The following is a 20,413-nucleotide window of genomic DNA, read 5'->3' as shown; positions in this document are numbered from 1 at the left end:
CTTCATTTCCTTTTTCAAACTTTATGCCCATTAAACCTTGATTCTTCCTTCTCCCTCCCTTCCAGACCTTGGCAACCACCTTTCTACTTGACACTTGATAAGTACTTATAACTACTTTAGATACTTTATATGAGTAGAATCACGGTACTTGTCATTCTTTGACTAGCGTATTTCACTTGACATCATGTCCTCAGTGTTCTCTTATGTTCTAGCATGTGACAGGGTCTCATTTTTTAAGGCTGCATAATATTTCATTGTATGTGTAATCCACATTTTCTTTATCCCGTTTATCTGTTGAAGGGCATTTGGGTTGTTTCTACCTTTTGGCTATTGTAAATGCTACAGTGAACATGGGTGTGCAAATATCTCTTCAAGGTCCTTTGAATTATTTTGGGTATATAGCCCAGAAGGAGGAGTTTTTTAATTTTTGAGGAACTTCCATATTGTTTTTCTGTAAGGGCTATACATTTTACTTTCTGATACTACCAGCAGTACACCAGGGTTCTAATTTCTCTGTATATTCATCACTTTTCTCTTCTTCTTTTTTTTTTTTTAAGTTTATTTATTTATTTATTTTGAGAGAGAGAGACACACACACGCAGAGAGGCAGAGAGGCAGAGAGTGGAGAGACAGAATCCTAAGCAGGCTCTGCACCATGAGCACAGAGCCCGATGCAGGACTCGAACTCAAGAACCCATAAGATCATGACCTTAGCTGAAGTCAAGAGTCAGATACTTAACCCACTGAGCCACCCAGGTGCCCCTCACTTGTTTTCTGCTCTTTTGTTAGTGATTATCTAAATGGGTGTGAGGTAATATCTCACTGTGGTTTTGATTTGCATTCCTCTGATGATTAGTGATATTGAACATCTTTTCATATGCTTTTGGCCATTTATATATTTTCTTTGTAGAACTGTCTATTCACGTTTTGCCCATTTTTGAAATGGGTCATTTTTGCTTTCAATTTTTTAAAAATGTTTTTTATTTATTATTTTGGGAAAGAGAGAGAGAAAGGGACAGAGCACAAACAGGGGAGGGGCAGAGAGGGGGGGAGACACAGAATCCAAAGCAGGCTCCAGGCTCTGACCTGTCAGCACAGAGCCCAACACAGGGCTCAAACCCACAAACTAAGATCCTGACCTCAGCTGAAGTCAGATGCTCAACTGACTGAGCCACCTGGGCGCCCCTAGTTTGAGTTGTAGGAGTTACACTATTTTGTAGGTTGCCTTTCATCCTGTTGATTGTTTCCTTTGGTGCGCAGAATTTTTGAGATTAATATAGTCCTATTTGTCTGTTTTGCTTTTGGTGTCATATCCAAGAAATCATTGCCAAATCCAATGTCCTGAAGTTTTTTCACTATGTTTTCTTCTAGGAGTTTTGTTTCAGGTCTTATGTTTAAGTCTTTAATCCATTTTGAGTTATTTTTGTATATGGTGTAAGATTACTGTCTAACTTTGTTCTTTTGTATGTGGATATCCAGTTTTTCTGGCACCATTTGTTGAAGACACTGCCCTTTCCCTATTGTGTGGTCTTGGCACCCTTATGGAAGGTCATTTGACCATATACATGAGAGTTTATTTCTGGGCTCTCTGTTACATTGGACTGTATGTCTTTATGCCAGTACCACTCTGTCTTAATTACTATTACTTTGTGGTATATTTTGAAATCAGGAGGTGTGAGGCCCCCAACTTAAAAAAAAATCTTTTTTTTAAAGATTATTTTGGCCATTTGTGGTCCTTTGAGCTTACATATCAATTTTAAGATTGTTTTTCTATTTCTGTACAGAATGCCATTGGGATTTTGATAGGTATTACATTAAATTTATAGATCAGTTTGAATAGTTATGAACATTTCAACAATATTAAATCTTCCAATTTATGGACATGATGTCTATTTATTTGTATCTTCTTTGATTTTTTTTGTAATGTTTTGTAGTTTTCAGTGTACAAATCTTTCACTTCTTTGGTTAAATTTATTCCTATGTATTCTTTTTTGTAAATGGGATTGTTTTCTTAATTTCCTGTCCAGATTGTTCATTGTTAATGTGTAGAAATGCAACTGATTTTTGTACATTCATTTTTGTATCCTGCAACGGTGCTGAAATTGTTTTAGTTTAACAGTTTTTTATGTGAGTGTGGAGTCTTAGAATTGAATTTTATGTGAGTGTGGAGTTGTGTCATGCAAACAGATAATTATACTTCTTCATTTCCAGTTTGGGTACCTTTTATTTCTTTTTCTTGTCTAATTGATCATCATGTGAGTGTTCAGAATGTCCCCCTTATCAAATGCTTGTTGGTGTAATGGTGATGTCTCACAGGTAGGATCTAGCTACCTGTACAGTTGTGAACACCTGGCATTTAGATTAGTGTTTCTAGTCCTACCAGATTTATGTTGGTAAGAAACGTACTTCGGGACTGTGTTGGATAGAAATGCCAAGAGTGGGCATCCTTGCCTTTTCCCTGATCTTTGAGGAAAAGCTTTCAGTCTTTCACCATTGAGTATGATGTTAGCTGTGGGCTTTTTGTATATGGCCTTTAATATGTTTAGATAGTTCCTTGTGTTCCTAGTTCATTGAATGTTTTTATCATGAAAGGGTATTGATTTTGTCGAGCGATCTTTCTGCATCGAGATGATCTCATGGTTTTTGTCCTTCATTCTGTTAATGTGGTATATTAAATCATTTGAGTTTTGTATGTTGAAACATCTTTGCATTCCAGATACACATCCAGCTTGATCATAGTGTATAATCCTTTTAATGCACTACTGAATTCAATTTGTTAGTATTTTGTTGAGGATTTTTGCATCAGTATTCATCAGGGATGTTAGTCTGTCATTTTATTTTTTTGCAGACTCCTTTTCTGGTTTTGGTATCAGAATAGTGCTGGTTTCAAAGAAATTTGGAAGTTCCCCCTTAATTGTTGGGAAGAATTTGATGAGCATTGGTGTTTATTCTTTAAATGTTGGGTAGAATTCTCCAGCAAAGCCATCTGGTCCTGGGCTTTTCTTTATGGGAAGGTTTTCGATTGCTGTTTTAATCCCCTTAGTAGTTAGTTATAGGCTTAGATTTTCTGTTTCCTCATGGTTCGGTCCATGAGGAAATGCCATTTCTTCTGGGTTAACCAATATGTTGGCATATAATTGTTCATACTGTTCTCTTGTAATCCTTTTTATTTTTGTGACATAAGTTTTAATGTCCTCGCTTTCATATCTGATTTCAGTTACTTGCATTATATCTTTTATTCTTTTTTTTCACTTTTTTTTCCTAATCTAGGTGAGGGCTTGTCAATTTTGTTGATCTGCTCAAAACACCAACTTAGTTTTTTTTTTCTATTGTTTGTTTTTTTTCTGTTGTTTTTCTATTCTCCATTTCATTTAGCTCTGTTTTAAATTTTTCTTTTTTAATGTTTATTTTTGAGAGACACAGAGAGAGGGACAGAGCACGAGCAGAGAAAGGGCAGAGAGAGAGAGAGAGAGAGAGAGAGACATAGAATCCAAAGCAGGCTCCAGGCTCTGAGATGTCAGCACAGAGCCTGATGTGGGGCCTGAACTCATGAACTGTGAGATCATGACCTGACTTTTAGCTCTGCTTTAATCTTTATTGTTTCCTTCCTTCTTCTAACTTGTGGTTGAGTTTGTTCTTCTTTTTCTAGTTCCTTGAGGAACTAGAGTGTGTTGATTTTGAGACTTTAGTGTTTACTGCTATAAATTTCCCTCTTAGTATTGCTTTTGTAGCATCCCATAAATTTTGGTATGTTGTGTTTCACTTTTAATTTGTCAGATATTTTCTTTCTTTTTAAAATTTTTTCAATATTTATTTATTTTTGAGAGAGAGCAAGCATGAGTTCGGGAGGGGCAGAGAGGGAGACACAGAATCTGAAGCAGGCTCCAAGCTCTGAGCTGTTAGCACACAGTCTGACACGGGGCTTGAACCCATTAACTATGAGATCATGATCTGAGCCCAAGTCTGACACTTAACTGACTGAGCCACCAGGTGCTCCATTGTCAGATATTTTCTAATTTCTCTTGTGACTTCTTCTTTGAGCCCCAAATGTATTTTTACTTAAAAGTTTATGGAATATAAAATGATCTCAGGGTTTGGTTATCAGGGGAATACAAATACGGGATTATAGATTCTATTAAAATGGCAATAACCTGGATTGTATATTTCTTATTTCTAGGGCTTCTTCTATTTGTATGTTTAAAAAAAGGAAGGGTGAGGATTCTATTGAGCTAGGAAATAGTGAACAAAAAAGGTGCTATTTTTTTTTTTTTAACTTTAGAGGGAGATTGCACGAGTTGGGGAGAGGGGCAGAGGGAGAGAGAGGGAGGGAGGGAGGGAGAGAGGGGGAGAGAGAGAGAGAGACAGAGAGAGAGAGAGAGAGACTGACTCTTAAGCAGGCTCCATGCTGAGCAGGGCTTGATCCTACAACCCTGGGATCATGACTTGAGCTGAAATCAAGAGTTGGTTGCTCAACCAAATGAGCCACCCAGGTGCCCCCAAAAGGTGCTGTTTTAACAGACAGTAACCATCCACTGAGTACAAACCACTGTACTTGGCACTGGAGATTGAGAAGTACAGAAGACATCATCTCTGTCCTGATTTTCATTTTTTTTTTTTTTTTGAAAGAGAGTGAGAGAGTACATGCATGTGTGAGCAGGGGAGGGGCAGAGGGAGAGGGGGAGGGGGGAATCTTAAGCAGGCTCCATGCCTAGTGCATCCGGGCTCCATCTCAAGACTGCGAGATCATGACCTGAGCCGATATCAAGAGTTGGATGCTTAACTTACTGAGCCACCCAGGCATCCCAAGAAAGGAACAACCATGAAGGGACTAATTTTCAGGGTTTTTTTTTTTTAAGTTTGTTTATTTTGAGAGAGAGAGAGAGAGAGAGTGAGCAGGGGAGGGGTAGAAAGAGAGAGAGAGAGAGTGAATGAATCCCAAACGGGCTCTGCACTGTGAGATCATGACCTGAGCCAAAATCAAGAGTCAGACACTTTGAGCCACCCAGGCACCCCTAGTGTTCAGTTTTATATGAAGGATGAGATTAGGCTGATGGTAACTCAGTAACTTAATGAGAAGCTTGGCAGAGAAAACCAGCATTTAGGAGCATTGCCATGTTTACTGTCTGCTGATTGCTGCCTTCAGTTATTTAACACTTACTACCTTTAAAAAACTTGCTTTTTTCACTAGGCACAACACCATCACTGGGCGGTGGCTGACCAGGTTCCAGGCTGTGTGGGACCCTAAACAAGAAGACTGTGTCATAGTTGGCAGCATGGCTCATCCACGACGGGTGGAAATCTTCCATGAGACAGGAAAGCAGGTGCATTCTTTTTTTGGTGGAGAATGCCTTGTCTCTGTGTGTTCCATCAATGCTATGCACCCAACTCGGTATATTTTGGCTGGAGGCAATTCCAGTGGGAAGATACATGTTTTTATGAATTAAGAAAGTTGCTGAGTGTTTGGTTTAGCAACACCAATTTGTTCAAATCAGTGTCTAAGTAGCCTAGTAATTCATGTGCCTTGGTCTGTTTACTTGTTCATATGTTCTTCTTAGCAAATATAAAATTGCTTTATTAGTAAGAACTGTGAGCAGAATGTACTTTTAGTAAGGGAGAAGGCTTTTAAGTTGTTTCTGTAGGTTGGGGAGGGAATTTGAGGGGAGGCTATGATTGCTTCAGCACTTTAATCAGGCAGTATATTGAGAAATTCTAGCATTATAAATTACAAAGCTTTGGTTATTATTAAAAGTTTTTGTGGTTTAATGATACGGGTTTTGATAGTGACATTTGGATTTGTGGTTTATTTTATAGTTTGGAGTGAATATTTATTTCTAGACTCATATACTGGAAGAGATCCTAATTTAGTGATTTTCAAACTTTTGATTTTTTTAAATAGAGAGCTCTTTTTTCCCCCCGCCTTTAAATTCATTGTTATGTGAAATCCCAAGATAATTGTTGAGAAGCCTTAGTTGACTTGGGCAGGGCCTGGGTCTGTGTGTGCTGACCCTTTGATCTCCTCTAGATGGCTCTTGAGACATGGCTGAGGAATTCTAGGTCTTCTAGGAACAAGGTTTGGATCTGCCTGACCCTTGTAAGTCAGGGTGAGATTGCCTTCAGACCAGTGTTTTCCACACTGTGGTTTATAGCTATTCACATGAAATCAGTTTAGCCATGACCAGAGTTTAAAAAAAGGAAAAGGAAAGAAATAGGAAAGAATAGGAAACATAGAGTAAGGGTTGTTTTGTGAAACTTAGTTATATATGCGTGCATATTTGTACGTATATATGCACATGTATATTCTGATGTAAAATATATGTCTTTATTATTGTGGTACTGCTGTAGGTCATGGTTTAAGAAGTGAAAGCTCCTGCCTTAGAACGTCTCAGATACACTTACCTATCCCTGTCTTTAAACTCTCCAGTGGAGATTCATTATCTTAAGTGAATACCTTCATTCCTAATTCATATTTGGAGGAAATGTTATGAAAAATGACTTTTGGCATTTTTTGTCATAAATTTTTTTTTCCAGAAGTTAGGGCAATTTGAAAGTGTTTGTTGTTGGAAGGGTAGCTACAAAATCAGTGACTGACATTACTGTAAGATATTACCTTTTTGCTAGATATTTACCTTGTTGCTCTTCAGTGACAAACTACTACTGAAGGACTATTATAGTTTTTGGCAATATGTTTGAATTCTAAGAGGAAATGTCTTCTCAAATTGTGTATCACAGAAATAAAGTCACATGTATAATTTCCTTCTCTGTAATTATTGAGGCCTAGTTTATTAAATAGGTTATAAGTAATAAGAATTGTTTTCTTGATGAGAGGATTATAGAAATTGGTAAGTGAAATGGAAATATTCATTTATGAAATGGAAGGGAAAGCTAAGTGAGGTTGACTTCTATTAAACTGCCCTGGAGATAATAAATGAAGCCTGTAGGCTCCTTTCCCTTTTCTTTTCTTTTCTTTTTTTCCCTTTCCGTTTTCTACACCACTTCATGTCACAGGTCCCAGAGTGTGGCTACTTTTGTGAAAAGTGCTCTTTTTTAAAGATATTGAAAAATACTCTCATTGAAATTAGTACCATCATTTAAGCTTTGAATCCTTGGTGGTAATTGCCCGGTTTCTGCAATAAATGTTAGCAAATTCTTGATGTTTGTCACTTTTGTGGTTTCTTTTGCCATTTTAGCTTCATAAACTGTAGTATTTATATCTAATTCCAGTTAATAGAGTTCTGTCTTCTTGATGCAATGCAGGAAGGAAGGAGAGTGAGTGGGGACTTGTTTCTCAGTGATAAGCTCTATAATGGAGTAATTGTTTAAATCTACAAAGCACATAAAGGAAAATTGTCTCCCTTAGGACATCCTTAAACTGTAATCTGTTGTGAAAGGTACTTCTCCCAGAGACTTGCTTAAAGCTTTATGGCTTCTGTAATTATTCGTATGTTATGATTGCTTTCTCTCTTTTTTTAAGTTGGGCTTTATGATATCTCTTAAGCACGTAAGCTCTGTATTGAGTCATTTTCTTTGAGATGCCCATCCTTTTATGCCCTTAAGGAAGAAGGAGACGATTCTCAGGCGGACAGGGACTTGGTCAAACTCGGAGAGACTTAAAAATGATTAGGAATTAATAAATCTTAGTTCCTTAAGTCCTGTTTTGGTATTCATGCCTTTGAGTTTCCTTTCCACGGAGATGACTTTGCAAAGGCAGTTCTCCAGGAAAGTAGGGAGCTTGGGGCTGTGTACACAAAGATTTAAATCCTTTCAGTCAGTTATAGCACATGGGGAGGGAGGAGGGCAGACACAGGTATCTTCTGTATCAACCCAAGAGGAAGCAATATATGCCCTTTAACTTCAGGTTCCAAAAACTTAGGTGTCCTTTTGCTAGGCTGTCCCTTCTGATTTAGTACTTTTTTTGGTTTTTCCTTTTTAGTATGGTATTGATGGCCAGTAAGGAGTTTTAGTTCCAGGACAGCATAAACCCATATTTTGGTTCATTTGGTTATAAGTGTTTTTGGATTTTCAAATGAAAAGGTGAAATTTTGTGAGGAAGATAACATTTAGCACAGAGGCAGGAGTAAAACATTGGCTGTGTTTTAGCACTGGAGTGGGTGCTAGAGCCCTGAAAGGGTCTGTACATAGGGGGTCCTCATTAAGTATCCATAGAAGAGTGGCTGCCTTAAAGCTGTAGGATCATGGGGGCACCTGGGTGGTTTAGTTAAGCGTCCAACTTCGGCTCAGGTCATGATCTCACAGTCCATGAGTTTGAACCCCATGTTGGGCCCTGTGCTGACAGCACAGAGCCTGGAGTCTGCTTTGGATTCTGTGTCCACTTTCTCTGCCTCTCCCCATCTTGCACTGGGGGAAAATAATAAACAAATGTTAAATAAATGTTAAAAAAACTGTAGGATCATGGGAAATCACCACTCACATCCAGTGGTTCTTAGGCTTTTCTTTTTTGTTTTTAGAGAGCTTTCTTTTTTTCTTTTTTAGAAAATGGTGGGGGAGAATGGCAGAGGGAGAGAGAATCTTAAGTAGGCTCCACACTCTGCACTGAATCCTACGACCCTAGCATCATGACCTGAACTGAAATCAGGAGCTGGACACTCAACTTACTGAGCCACCCAGGCACCCCTGTTTCTTAGGCTTTTTACTTTGCAGATCACTTTAAGCAAAGACTTTGTCATTAGAAACAAAAACAAAACTCCACTAGGGACAGGATATTAGATAATCACTTTATAGGTGATAGGAACCTCTGAAAATTTCGAGGTGGGTTACATAACATGATTGGTGCTTTAGGAAGATGATCTGGTAGCAGAATGGAGCAGATAGAATTGAAAACAGGAAGATTAGGTAAGAAACTAGCACAAGTTTCACTTTTCATCCTCATGGAATTTAAAAGACCATTACCAGTTTTGTAGCCAGAGTGATGGTTATATAATCAGGTGAGATAATGTTATAGGAATATATTTTGTAAGTTGTAATTATCAGGTTACTGTAGCAGTGACACCATTCTATTCCCTTCATAGGAAATGTTTTCTGTTCTTGTTCCAGGCTTGAGTGAGAACACTGGTCTAGAAGCTGGACCATCTAGGTTCTTGTTTATAAAAAAACTTTTATTTTGAGAGAGGAGGGGAAGGGCAGGGAGAGAGAGAATCTTAAGCAGGCTCAGCACCGTCAGTGTGGAGCCAGATGCAGGGCTCCATCCCACAGACTGTGAGACCATTACCTGAGTTGAAATCAAGAGTTGATGCTTAACTGATTGAGCCACCCAGCTGCCCCTAAGATTTTATTTTCTTGAGTAATTTCTACACTCAATGTAGGGCTCAAACTCACAACCTCAAGATCTCATGCTCTACTTATCGAGCCAGCCAGGCACCCTGGACCATCTTGGTTCTACTTTTGGCTCTATGTAGCCTTAGGAAAAATCACTTCTTGGTTTTCCTCAACAGAAAAATGAGGTCCAATTCATCTCTAAAATCATTCTATTATTACAGTTTCCACGTTTTTAGTAGTATTTATTTTGGGGGAAAGGTCAAGGATGATAGATGGATATAAGCAAAGTGACTATTATTTTTTTTTGAGAGAGAGAATATTAAGTAGGCTCCATGCCCAGTGTGGAGCCCAACCTCATGACTATGAGATCATGGCCTGAGCCAAAATTAAGAGTTGGATGCTTGACTGAGGCAACCAGGTGCCCCAATAAAATGACTATTTTAAATGATTCTAGTCATGAACAGCAGTCAGCTGTATAAATCCCCCTGGTATCCTTTTATCTCTGTGTTGGTAACTTTAAGGAGGAAAAAGGGAGACCAGTTGTAGGTTAAAAAAGAGTCCACTCTTCAATGATATTTAAATATTTATTTAAGTTTAAAAATAATTTTCATGGCACCAATGATTTTATGCTAACTACATACTGCATATGTAGAAAAAAGTACATTGCTTTGAAGGAAAGTATAACTTAGAATTTTTGGCACACGAAAGGTTTACAACTATACTTTTTAATGAAACTAAGAAATTCACATTTGCAGGTAGTTTACCTTCTACTGCTTAAAGATGCAGTACACTATTCTTTAGTAAGAGTTTTATTTCCTCTGATGGATGAAGCTATGGAATCCATTGTTTTTTTCTACAATGAGATCAAACTAATTTTGAGAGAAAATGGGAGACATAGTGGAACACAGTAAAACCAGGTTAAAAATCTGAACAATGTTTAACGATGGGGAGATACCAAAAAGACTAGTCACCAACAAAGGAGGTTTGTTATTCAAGCGCTACTTGAAAAGCAAATTGAAGGAAATTTTACTATCTGTATTTTCTGGGGTAAGCCCTGGAAAAAAATAACCCAAAAGTTTCTGTTCAGAGAGCAAAATCCAGCTGTTGGAAGTGGTATGGACTATTGTACTGTTAGAACTCTAGACACAAGTAACATACCAGGAAATGGAATATTGTATCTCTCTTTAATGTGAATATGAAAGGTCACTGTCAAGGTTATCACTCACTGCATAGAAACACCATATTCTACAGACTGAGGTAGGAACACTACACTAAAAGGTAATCTGCTATGTTGCATAAGACAGTAGATATCCAGGTTAAAACCAGCCCCCTATCTCCTGACAGCCTTTTTATCTCTGAGTCTACTTTTCACTTCAGTCCTGTGCTAAATAAAGCCTTCCTGTGTAGATGACAAGTGGCAGTGGATAGTTGGTTCTAAGTGATCCCTAAGTTTTACTAGGATCTCCTTCAGTTTGTCTTGTCACTTGGTAAATAGATGTTTGTAATTCTGCCCTAATTGTCGCTGGTATGGAAATGATCAGACATTCCTCTTCCATTCTTAGCTTCTGGTGGAGTTTTAGCATTTAAACACTTGATGTTGCTCATCTTGGCATCAGTTACCTCTTTGCTGGTTGGTTGTTCAAGCACCCTTTAAACAAGCAACCCCAGTGCCTCCACTGGGAAATGGTCCTGGGCCTTTAGCAAGTCAGGAATGGGAGCAGAGCCGACCCCCTTTCTGCTAACATACTGGTAAGGAGCAGTTTTATTGTCTAGATTGGGGATGGCAAATTATGGCCTGTGGTCCAAATTCAGCTGTCTTTTTAAAAATAAACTGTTATAGAACACAGCCATGTTTCCTTGTTTATGTATTACCTATGGCTGTTTTTGTGCTATGATGGCAGAGTTGAGTAGTTGCCACAGAGTATGGCCCACAAAACCAAAATAAAAAAAATATGTACTATCTGACACTTTACAGAAGAAGTTTGCCAACCCCTGGTCTAGATGAAAGGGCATTTAGAATTGTACAATCCACTCCCCCCACCCTGTACCCCCTGTCAATTCCATGTCTGTTATACTCTGTACATGGACATGATTCTGCTATTTCAGGGGACAAATTAGGGGAGAGCAAATCTTCAAGTGACTCATCCTGTTCTGCATTTGGGGCTGCCCAACATCACGTGATGTTAGCAGCCACTCCACTATTGTGTGGGTCCCAGGAATATGTCTACGGACTATCCTTAAATAAGTCCTCAGGCCCCAGATGACTTAGAAATCTCTCCCTGAGATGAAAACGAGATCTTGTATGTGAGTGGTTGTTAAGAGTTGCAGAGCTTGGGCCTTGGACCCCACACTCACCCTTCACATGCTATGCTTTGCATGCTTCCACAGCTTCCCTCAGCAAGAATGGCAAATACTTTCCTACAACTCTTATTTTCCTGATGCAGAGGATGACCCTAGGGGGCAGTATTTCTACATCTAATTGTTGGTTTCTGCCACGTTTGCTTTCTTTCTTTTGTAGGCATCTTTTAGTATGCCTATTTAAAGAAATCCTTTTCTTGGTCCCTTCCAAGGCTCTTTGTTGATCTTGGAATTCTCTTTTCTGAAGCTTTTCATTCTCAAGATTAGTTTCTTTCTTGCATCATTTAGTTCATCAGGCTCTATTTTCTTAATCCATAAAGTAAAAACAAAATATGAATTGATAAGAAAATAACATCTTGTTAAAATATAAATTGAAATAGTTTTTTTTGGGGGGGGTACAAAATAGGTACTGCTCTCTGAATCTCAACAGTTTCTTAGGTACCTAAGTTCTCGTTTCTGTTAACTACACTTTGTCCGACATTTCTGACAGTCTTATCTCAGGCACCACTGAATTCAACTAATGTCTCTGAAGCACTATAAAAATCTTGAGGTTCTTCAGGAAAAAAAAAAAATCACAGAAGTCTAAGTTCATTATATAAAACTCATGGCGATGCCCACTAGGATCTCTAGTCTAAGGGGACAGACTTACCCCACCCCTGCTGCTGCTGCTGCGGTAGCGGTGGTCCCTTCAGATGCCCACTCTGCTCAGATTTGAAAAAAACAAAAGGAAAAGAAAATCCAACTCAGACCATCATAAGAAGCAACTTTCCATTTAATCATTCTACATGGATGTTTACTTTTTTCAAATCTTGTCTGGCAGGAAAACCTACAGATAGTTCCCATTGTCCAGACCCCTGGCCTGTGCTGCTGAGGCTGCACTGATGAGCCTACTGGAGCCCAGTAGGAAAGCTCCCGCACAATACAGAAGACGACAGCTCTCTAGTCTTCAACTAGTGTCCCATCTGCTAGGTGACACTACTGCGATAATTCGTAATAGTAAAATAAATTATTTTTATTTGATACTTTCAAAATAATACACATCTATGAAAAATCAAAATTCAAAACCAAAAATTATCCTGCAAATTGGGAGGATGAGAAACAGAGTCGCTGAGCCTTTCTTGAAAGAACCTCTGAAGGAAATGAGTTTTCCCAGTTTGTTTAGATAGGGCATGAGCCTATCCTCTTTTTCTTCTGGGAAATGACCCTCCTAGGCTGTGGACTTTGAGTCATGAGAGGAGGACTTGGTACATGTGCCGATGGTTCCGCGATGGGTCCCATTGCTGGGAATGGGTAGCCGGGCTCCTTGGTCCACCTGGCTAGTTATTGGGAGGAGTCATGCCTTCTCAGGTGTCAATGAGCAGGCTCACCACTGAGCGGATTTTGCAGGCAAACCATCGCCTGAGGGGACAAAAGTATTGATAGTGGAATTGTTCAAACTCGGGGGTCTGGCGGATATCGCGGAAAAAGGCAATGTCAAGGTCAGACTCGGTAAGGATGATCAGGAGGAGGAGCAAAACAAAGAGGAGTCCCATGGTCACAAGGAGCAAACGGAGGACACTTAAAACAAACTTATTCACCTGTTCCTCCTCTGGCCTGCCGTGCCCCTGACACAGGGCCCTCAGCTCTCCCCCAAGGGCCTCCACCTCTGTAGCTGTTGGAGTGCTGGCTTCAGACTCCTTCTCTTCTTCGATGCTGCAGGTGGCCCCATTGATCTGCCGGGAAAGCAACATCAGCTCCAGGCTGTGCTCAGCCACAGGGGTGGGCAGCACACTGTCTGCAGGACTGTAGGCTTCGTCTGCAATCACGGCGACTCGCTCATTGCTATCTGCCCGGCTGCTTCTCACATGAGGCAGGAAGGTGTCCCCGTGGGAGGAGGAACGCACTGGCGTGGAATGGGCACTGTCCCGGAGGGACTCGAGGCCTGGAAATGCAAAAGGAACGTGAGAAGGCTTTCTGGGTCCCTGTGCACACTTTGCTGTCTGGTGGAGGCAGCACCCATTCTGTTTTATATGGTAACTAAAATCTTGGAAGGAAGCCCCCCTGTACACTTCACATGACAGTGGCTGCTGCATGCTGTTCTGATGTATCAGGAAGAGGATAAGAGAAGCAGCAGACATCAGAGGGGCCATGGTTGGAGGTTTTTTTCTTTTTACGTAGGGTTTTGGCAAGATTTGTCAAAGATTCTGCCTTTCCAATTGAAAGACATTGAAAGACATTCTGAATTGCATACCATCCCTGATTCAGAGCTGGGGCCACATTTCAGGGAGCTCAAGTCTCCCTCTTGGGCTGAGGATCTTAAGAGGCAGGAATGGGGAGGAAAAGACTGTTTTCCTTCACTAGGGCTCATGAAATACTGATTCTGGAGCTGAGTGCCCTTCTAACAACCCAGCATGCAGCTCCTTGAGTTCATGAGGTCATCTTTTGGATTTCTGCAGTTGTGCTCTGTCTCTTCAGCCTCCCACTTCTGGCTGTCCTAATCTTAGGGGACATTAAAACCCTATCTGCTCTTCCTAAGTGGTTTCTTTTTTTTTTTTTAATGTTTATTTTTGAGAGAGAGAGTGTGCATGTGCACATACACATGTGCATGCATGAGCAGGGGAGGGCAGAGAGAGAGGGACAGAGAGAATCCCAAGCAGGCTCCACACTCAGCACAGAGCCCAATTCTGTGCTTGATCTCATGACCTGGAGATGTGACCTGAGCCGAAGTCAATAGTCAGATACTTAGCCAACTGGGCCACCCAGGCACCCCTCTTCCTAAGTGTTTTCTGATGGAGAAGGGGAATAGCCCTTGGCTAGTGGCTCCTTTTTTTTACTTTAGAATGAGCTGGGTCTACTGTAGGCTGACACATCCCCTATCTTTACACACTCCAAACTGCAGCGTGGTCTCTGAGAACATCTTGTTGGGTCAGGGTGGAAATTCTCTTACAATGGTCAGGAGAAAGTGTTCTCCGACCCCCTAAAACTACCCATTATCTCTCTACTTTTTCAGATGAACATTTCTCTCTTTACAGTGCTCAGTCTCTGGTAGCAAAAAACAGGAGGTGGTTACTCCCTCAACTAAATAGTAGCTATGGAGGCTAGAAGATGTGGGCCTGGAGTCACCGAGTATGGCCCACATCACAATGCTCTCGAGGAAATGGCTTCTTGTTTCAGGTTCAGTGTCTGCATTTTCATTCCTGGCTATCTTTGGGGTGCCAGAGTGGCTCTGACTCTCCCTGCCTTTGCGGCCTATGGTAAGAGAAGCCAGTTCCCTTCTGTTGCTCTGAAATTGACCCTGAATTGCTGCAGACTAGATCAGATTCCCAGCTATGTAAAGGCTTGACCAAATAAGGGTTGATTAGGGCTAGCTTCATAAGCCCAAGGGTCTCTCTCTCACTTTTTGAATGTTGATTTATTTTGAGAGAGAGCACAAGCAGAGGAGGGGCAGAGAGAGAGGTAGAGAGAGAATCTCTGCACTGTCAGCCCAGAGACCTATGTGGGGCTTGGTCTCACAAACCGTGAGATCATGAACTGAGCCAAAATCAAGAGTCAAATGCTTAACCAACTGAGCCACCCAGGCGCCGCTGCCCTCCCCCCCCCCCCCCCCGCCCCGCCCAAAGGTCTCTCTTAAAAGGTGGCAGTAACCTTTCAGAAGTAGTGAGTTGTGTTTGGGTCTCTTGAGTAGCCATTTGCTCCCAGGCAGTCTGCCTGCTCAGCCTGCTGGATCCCATCGACACAGTTAAGGATTCTCCAGAGGAACAAATCCTGGGATTGGTTACAAATGTGGGGTGGGTTGGGGCAGGAACAGCAGCCCCCTGCTAGCCACCTAGTCTCCCCATCACCTCACCATCAGTAAGTATATTTGCCACAGCTTTCAGCTTCTGCTTTCAGAAGCTCCTCATGGTCCTGGTTTTATTTTTTCCCCCCTTGTGCTAAAATCTTACATTTGTATACTATTTTAAACTTTTTTAAGTGCTTTCATTTTATCTTTCCACGAAGTAATGAAAGCAAGAGGTTACAGAGCTTGCCTGAAGTCATGTGGTTGGTTGGTGATGGCAAAGGTAAGGATGGACTCCAAGCCTCTTTCTATTTCCTGGTGCTAATGATCATGTAGTTGGATTCTGGGCCTGGATGAATTAAGTCAACATCTTACACCTACTTTAGATTTAGGTCCCAATTGCCCAAGAAACTGTTGTGAAATAATGTGAAATTAAGAGCCAGCCCCTTGTTCCAGTGCTCTTGATGCTCCTTTGATCCTTTCCCCCCAGTTTTTTCCCCTTATTCCTGCATTTGCACAAGCAGCATGAGGAATATGAACCTGGGAATGTTTAATAAGTTCCTGATAAAACAAATCTTGAGGCCCTGATCACACATGTGTTGGCTCCTCTGCTCCTCCCTCTCTTCCTTCCATTTTTATTTAAATTCTAGTTAGTTAACATACAGTGCAATATTGGTTTCAGGAATAGAATTCAGTGATTTATCACTAACATACAACAACCAGTGCTCATCACAAGTACCCTCCTTAATGCCCATCACACATCTAGCCCATCCCCCCATCAACCCTCAGTTTGTTCTCTATCTTTAAGAGTCTCTCATGGTTTGTTTCCCCTCTCTTTCTCTTTTTTCCCCCCTCCCATATGTTCATCTATTTTGTTTCTTAAATTCCACATAATCCTCATACCCTTTCTAGAGGCTGTCCCCTCACAAAGACAGCTATGACTGTCAGATCTTCCACAGTATGACCAGCTTAGCTGCTGAAGCCACTTCAGTGCATTTCAGCTTAGCCTACTATTCAGCCCTAAGCTTGGAGGGGAAGGAGAGAGGCAAAGGCTGTTATATCAGAGAGAACAGATCAGAGGGACACCAGAAACCACATTATAATAAGTTGTTGGTGCTCTCAGTAAATAAGATAATGGAAATGTATGCATTTCTAGTAGACTGCTAGACAAACAAAATTACTCAGTAAATGTTAGTCTTCTGTTCCCTCAACAGACCTCACCTGTATGTATGTCAGACTAGTCTTGTACAAAACTTCAGGTTCACTAGAAGTCACCACCCACCCCAACCCCTTCATCAAACCTGTTACTGTGGGATGGAGGGGGTGGGTACCGTGGGTGGGTGGGATCTGGCAAATGGCACAGCAAAACAGAGGATTCTTTTTTACCTTGGATATGTTCCAGCTGCTTGTCTTGCCCAGAGGTGGCTCTCTGTGGGCCAGGGGACACAGTGGTCAGGAGCCTCCCCTGGAGCCGGGGCCCCATCCTCAGTATGCGCACACTTAGTGGCCGAAGGCAATGATTAGTCAACCGGAGCTGAACTCGGACTCTGGTGTGAATCTTAATCAGACTCTTCCCCATGGTCGCCCAGGAAAGCAGATACTTCTTCAGTGGAAACCAGCTGATCTCTTCAAGGAAACCAGCCAGGCAGGGGAGATACAGAGGCAAAGGATGGAAAAACAACTAGGGACAAAGGATTTTTGCTGACCTCATGCATGGCAGCTCCTTTACAGTGCCTCCCGTGCTGGAGAGAGGATGTCAGCTCTGGAGACAAAGTAGGCTGAGCTTCAGGGAACGAACAACTCTGAGAGGCTGACATTATCAGTGGACTGGATTCAGTCAGAAGCACTTAGAGCCATAAAAAGTAATGCTTCTCCAGCAATGTGGCTGTTTCCTGGAGGCCTGTGTAAGGGCCCCAGACTTCTCAGAGTCAGGTGTAGAGAGGGCAAAGAACAATCCCACAGGGTATGGAGAATCACATAGTTCCAGAAAATGCAGGATGTGAAGTTATAAAGACATTTGGCTTTGGGTTGGGTGGCTCTGAAGTGTGAGGTGTCAGCTCTGGGGCCAGAAACGGAGTGTGTCCCATCCTCTGCTGGGCTGTACACTGTTGGGCCTTCTGTTGCTGAGCCAACCCTCAGGGTGCAGCAGATAAGAGGAACCAACATACCTGAGCATCCTCTCTGGTCAATCCTGTGCTAATAACATGTGGTATCTCAGCATCCCTGAGGGCAGAGGGGAAGGCCAAGCAGTGTGCAGTTATCTTCTTAAGGATCCCAGCTCATTGGAATCACATAGTTTCATTTGTATTGTAGTGTTATATTAATGTTTTTGCAATTTTCCCATTTTATTTTTATTAAAAAAAATTTTTTTACATTTATTTATTTTTTGAGAGACCTAGAGCACAAGCAGGGGAGGGGCAGAGAGAGAGGGGGAGACACAGAATCGGAAGCAGACTCCAGGCTATGAGCTGTCAGCACAGAGCCCGACGTGGGGCTCGAACTCACAAACCGTGAAATCCTGACCTGAGCCCAAGTTGGACGCTTAACTGACTGAGCCACCCAGGTGCCCCTGCAATTTTCCCATGGTTTTAGAGATAGTAAACAAATATTTCCCTCTGGAAAAGGCAAATCATTTCTGTGATAGTATGTGCCATATGGACTATATAGGAAAGACAGTCTCTGATGGACTATGAACCAATTTCAAATGTCCATAACTTCCTCGGAGTTTTGGTTAGCACCCTTCTTCTGAGGCCCCCATCATGCTGCACTCAGCCCTTCCCTGCCTGGTTGGGTGGACAGTGAGGGTCAGCTTTGTTTGCTGGGTGCTTTAAAGGCAAAATCCCTCTTGAGAGATGGTGTAGCTCAACTCTCTGGGAAATAATCCATTCTTTATTTCCCCAGGCTTGATAATCCCTGACCGATAGAGTAAATTAAATGCTAAAATCATTTTCTTTACCCCACACCCAAACCAGATGTCCATCTCCCTCTCCTCACTCTGAGCCTGTTAGTGTCATTCCTGCTGGGGCAGTTCTTAGCTGCTTCTGCCTGTGCCCTCCCGAATCTACTGGGTTCCAGGCTGAAGGCCATGACTGGGGATGAAGGCTGTGCTCGTCCACAGGCAGCCTCAGGCGTGGGGTGTAAGCAGCAGTTTGGCTCCGAGTAGCATGTGGGAGCCTGCTGTGCTATAATTTGCCAGGTGTGAAGTTCTAGGAGGCTGAGATTGTGAGGGTGTGCCTTGGCCCTAGAAGTCTCTGCTTTAATAGCTTCTTTGGTAGCCTTTTCCTGCTGCATCCTCCCCTGGCATTTTACAAGCAAAGAGGACTATTTCAGATGCTGAAGAGCCTACTGCTGCTGCAGTGGGAGAAGACAGGCAGAACTGGCTGGGAACTGAGGCAGCCTCATAGCTTGTCTTGGGGGAGCTTGAGGACAGGCTTCCTGCCTTTGAGTTGTTCTGCCAACCCTGCTTTGTGGCTACTACAAATGTATTGTATTCCCACACGGATAGCCTCAGTCTTCCCTTTTCTGGGAACCTGGGTTTTACTGGACATTCTTCCATATGCTGGAGAACAAATGCACGAGGCTCTTCCCTATACCTGCATTAGTGCCAGCTTCCTTCAGAGGGTGGCCTTTTCTCTAGAAGGACAGCTGTCCTGACTTTTTGCAGGAGCTTTGGGATGAACCTGGTGGCTTTAGACCTCAGGATGAATGGAAAGAAGGGCCACAAGGAGAGGAGAAAGTTATGTTTCCTCAAAAGAGAAGAAATTCATTCTACTTTCCTTAGATGAACACCCCACAAGAAGAGGGTCAGAGAGAACTGTGCTCCATTCTCCTGCTCAACCTAAGACCAGAGGAAAAGCCAGGAGGCTGTGTCTGATGACAGACCTCAATAACTTCACACCTTGCATAGTGATTATGCTTCGTAGTTCATAAGGCACCCTCCCACATCCACACTGCACTCTAGGGTGGGGGCAACAGGCTCAGAAAAATACATGGTGAGCTCTGATTTGAATCTCACCTTTTACTTCCTGACCAGGCCTCTTTGCATTATGCTTGCTGGCTGTCCAGTAAATGCTTTAATCTCTATTAAAAAATTTTTATTTTAATGTTTATTTATGAGAGAGAGGGAGACACAGAATCCGAAACAGGTTCCAGGCCCTGAGCTGTCAGCACAGAGCCTGACATGGGGCTTAAACTCACAGATCGCGAGATCATGACCTGAGCTGAAATTGGACACTTAATCGACTGAGCCACCCAGGCTCCCCAGTGCTTTAATCTCTTTCAAGTACTTCCATGTACATCAGCTTCCTCACAACTCAATGGGGACACAAGGAAGGTATCCCTACTTTACAAATAGAACAACTGGGGCACCTGGGTGGCTCAGTCAGTTGAGCGTCCGACTCTTGATTTTGGCTCAGGTCATGATCTCACGGTTCAGGAGTTCAAGTCCCACGTTGGGCTCTGTGCTGAGGGTGTTTGAGATTCTAAGTAAATAAATAAACTTAAAAACAGAAAACAAAAATCAAAAAGAACAACTAACATACTCAAATAATTAAGGTACTTGATGTGGTTTCTCAGCCAGGGTTCTCAACCCCTAGACTGTAGTTCTATACCAGATTTAGGTAATGCAAAGTCAGGGACACATAAAATCCTAAACACCAACCCATGATCCTCACAGGGGAGCAGCGGAATGATGTCCTTCCTAACCTACGTGGTTATTTTCATTCATCAGCATTCCCACAGAAAGGGCAAAAAGTCTTCCTTCCCCACCTTCCAGGATAGGTTTGAAGCAAACCTGCTGCTGTTCGCTGCTGCTTGAGATCTGTGGTCCTACAAAAACATCCATCTTTGGGAGTAAAAGCACTCGACTTATACCTATATCCAGCCTGGGGGCAGGTCAGTCAGTGACAATGAGGCCAATATTCTGAGAGTCTCCTAACAATATTAACTACCCAGGGACTAGAGAGGTATCAGCCTTAGCTACTGCAATATGTAGTTCAGTGAAGATACACAGACTTTGTCTCCCTG

The 20,413-nt window shown here is 41.9% G+C and overlaps 2 protein-coding genes across 13 annotated transcripts in view; one reads left to right on the top strand and one right to left on the bottom strand.

The window, feature by feature from the left end:
* Positions 1–6,721, top strand: part of WDR76 (WD repeat domain 76) — a 62,134-nt gene extending 55,413 nt beyond the window's left edge. For all 6 annotated transcript variants that reach the window (XM_053224080.1, XM_053224081.1, XM_053224078.1 and 3 more), the window contains one exon: positions 5,189–6,721. In XM_053224080.1, coding sequence (XP_053080055.1) covers positions 5,189–5,444 — 256 coding nt within the window. In that variant the 3' untranslated portion in view covers positions 5,445–6,721. The remainder of the gene's footprint in view (positions 1–5,188) is intronic.
* Positions 6,722–9,827: 3,106 nt separating this feature from the next.
* FRMD5 (FERM domain containing 5) overlaps positions 9,828–20,413 on the bottom strand; it is a 316,026-nt gene continuing 305,440 nt past the window's right edge. For 2 of the 7 annotated variants that reach the window (XM_027067141.2, XM_027067144.2), the window contains 2 exons: positions 13,209–13,552; positions 12,386–13,029 (listed from right to left, as the gene is read on the bottom strand). In XM_027067141.2, the coding sequence (XP_026922942.1) occupies positions 12,982–13,029; positions 13,209–13,552 (392 nt within the window). In that variant the 3' untranslated portion in view covers positions 12,386–12,981. Of the gene's footprint in view, positions 12,333–12,385; positions 13,553–20,413 lie in introns of those variants that run through there. The other 5 variants (XM_027067136.2, XM_027067138.2, XM_027067140.2 and 2 more) reach the window with 4 other exon arrangements.

The sequence above is a fragment of the Acinonyx jubatus genome, chromosome B3, assembly GCF_027475565.1.
Source record: "Acinonyx jubatus isolate Ajub_Pintada_27869175 chromosome B3, VMU_Ajub_asm_v1.0, whole genome shotgun sequence".
Classification (NCBI taxonomy): Eukaryota; Metazoa; Chordata; class Mammalia; order Carnivora; family Felidae; genus Acinonyx; species Acinonyx jubatus.
The sequence above is the reverse complement of the archived record's forward strand: the minus strand, read 5'-3'. Positions and strand labels throughout refer to the sequence as shown.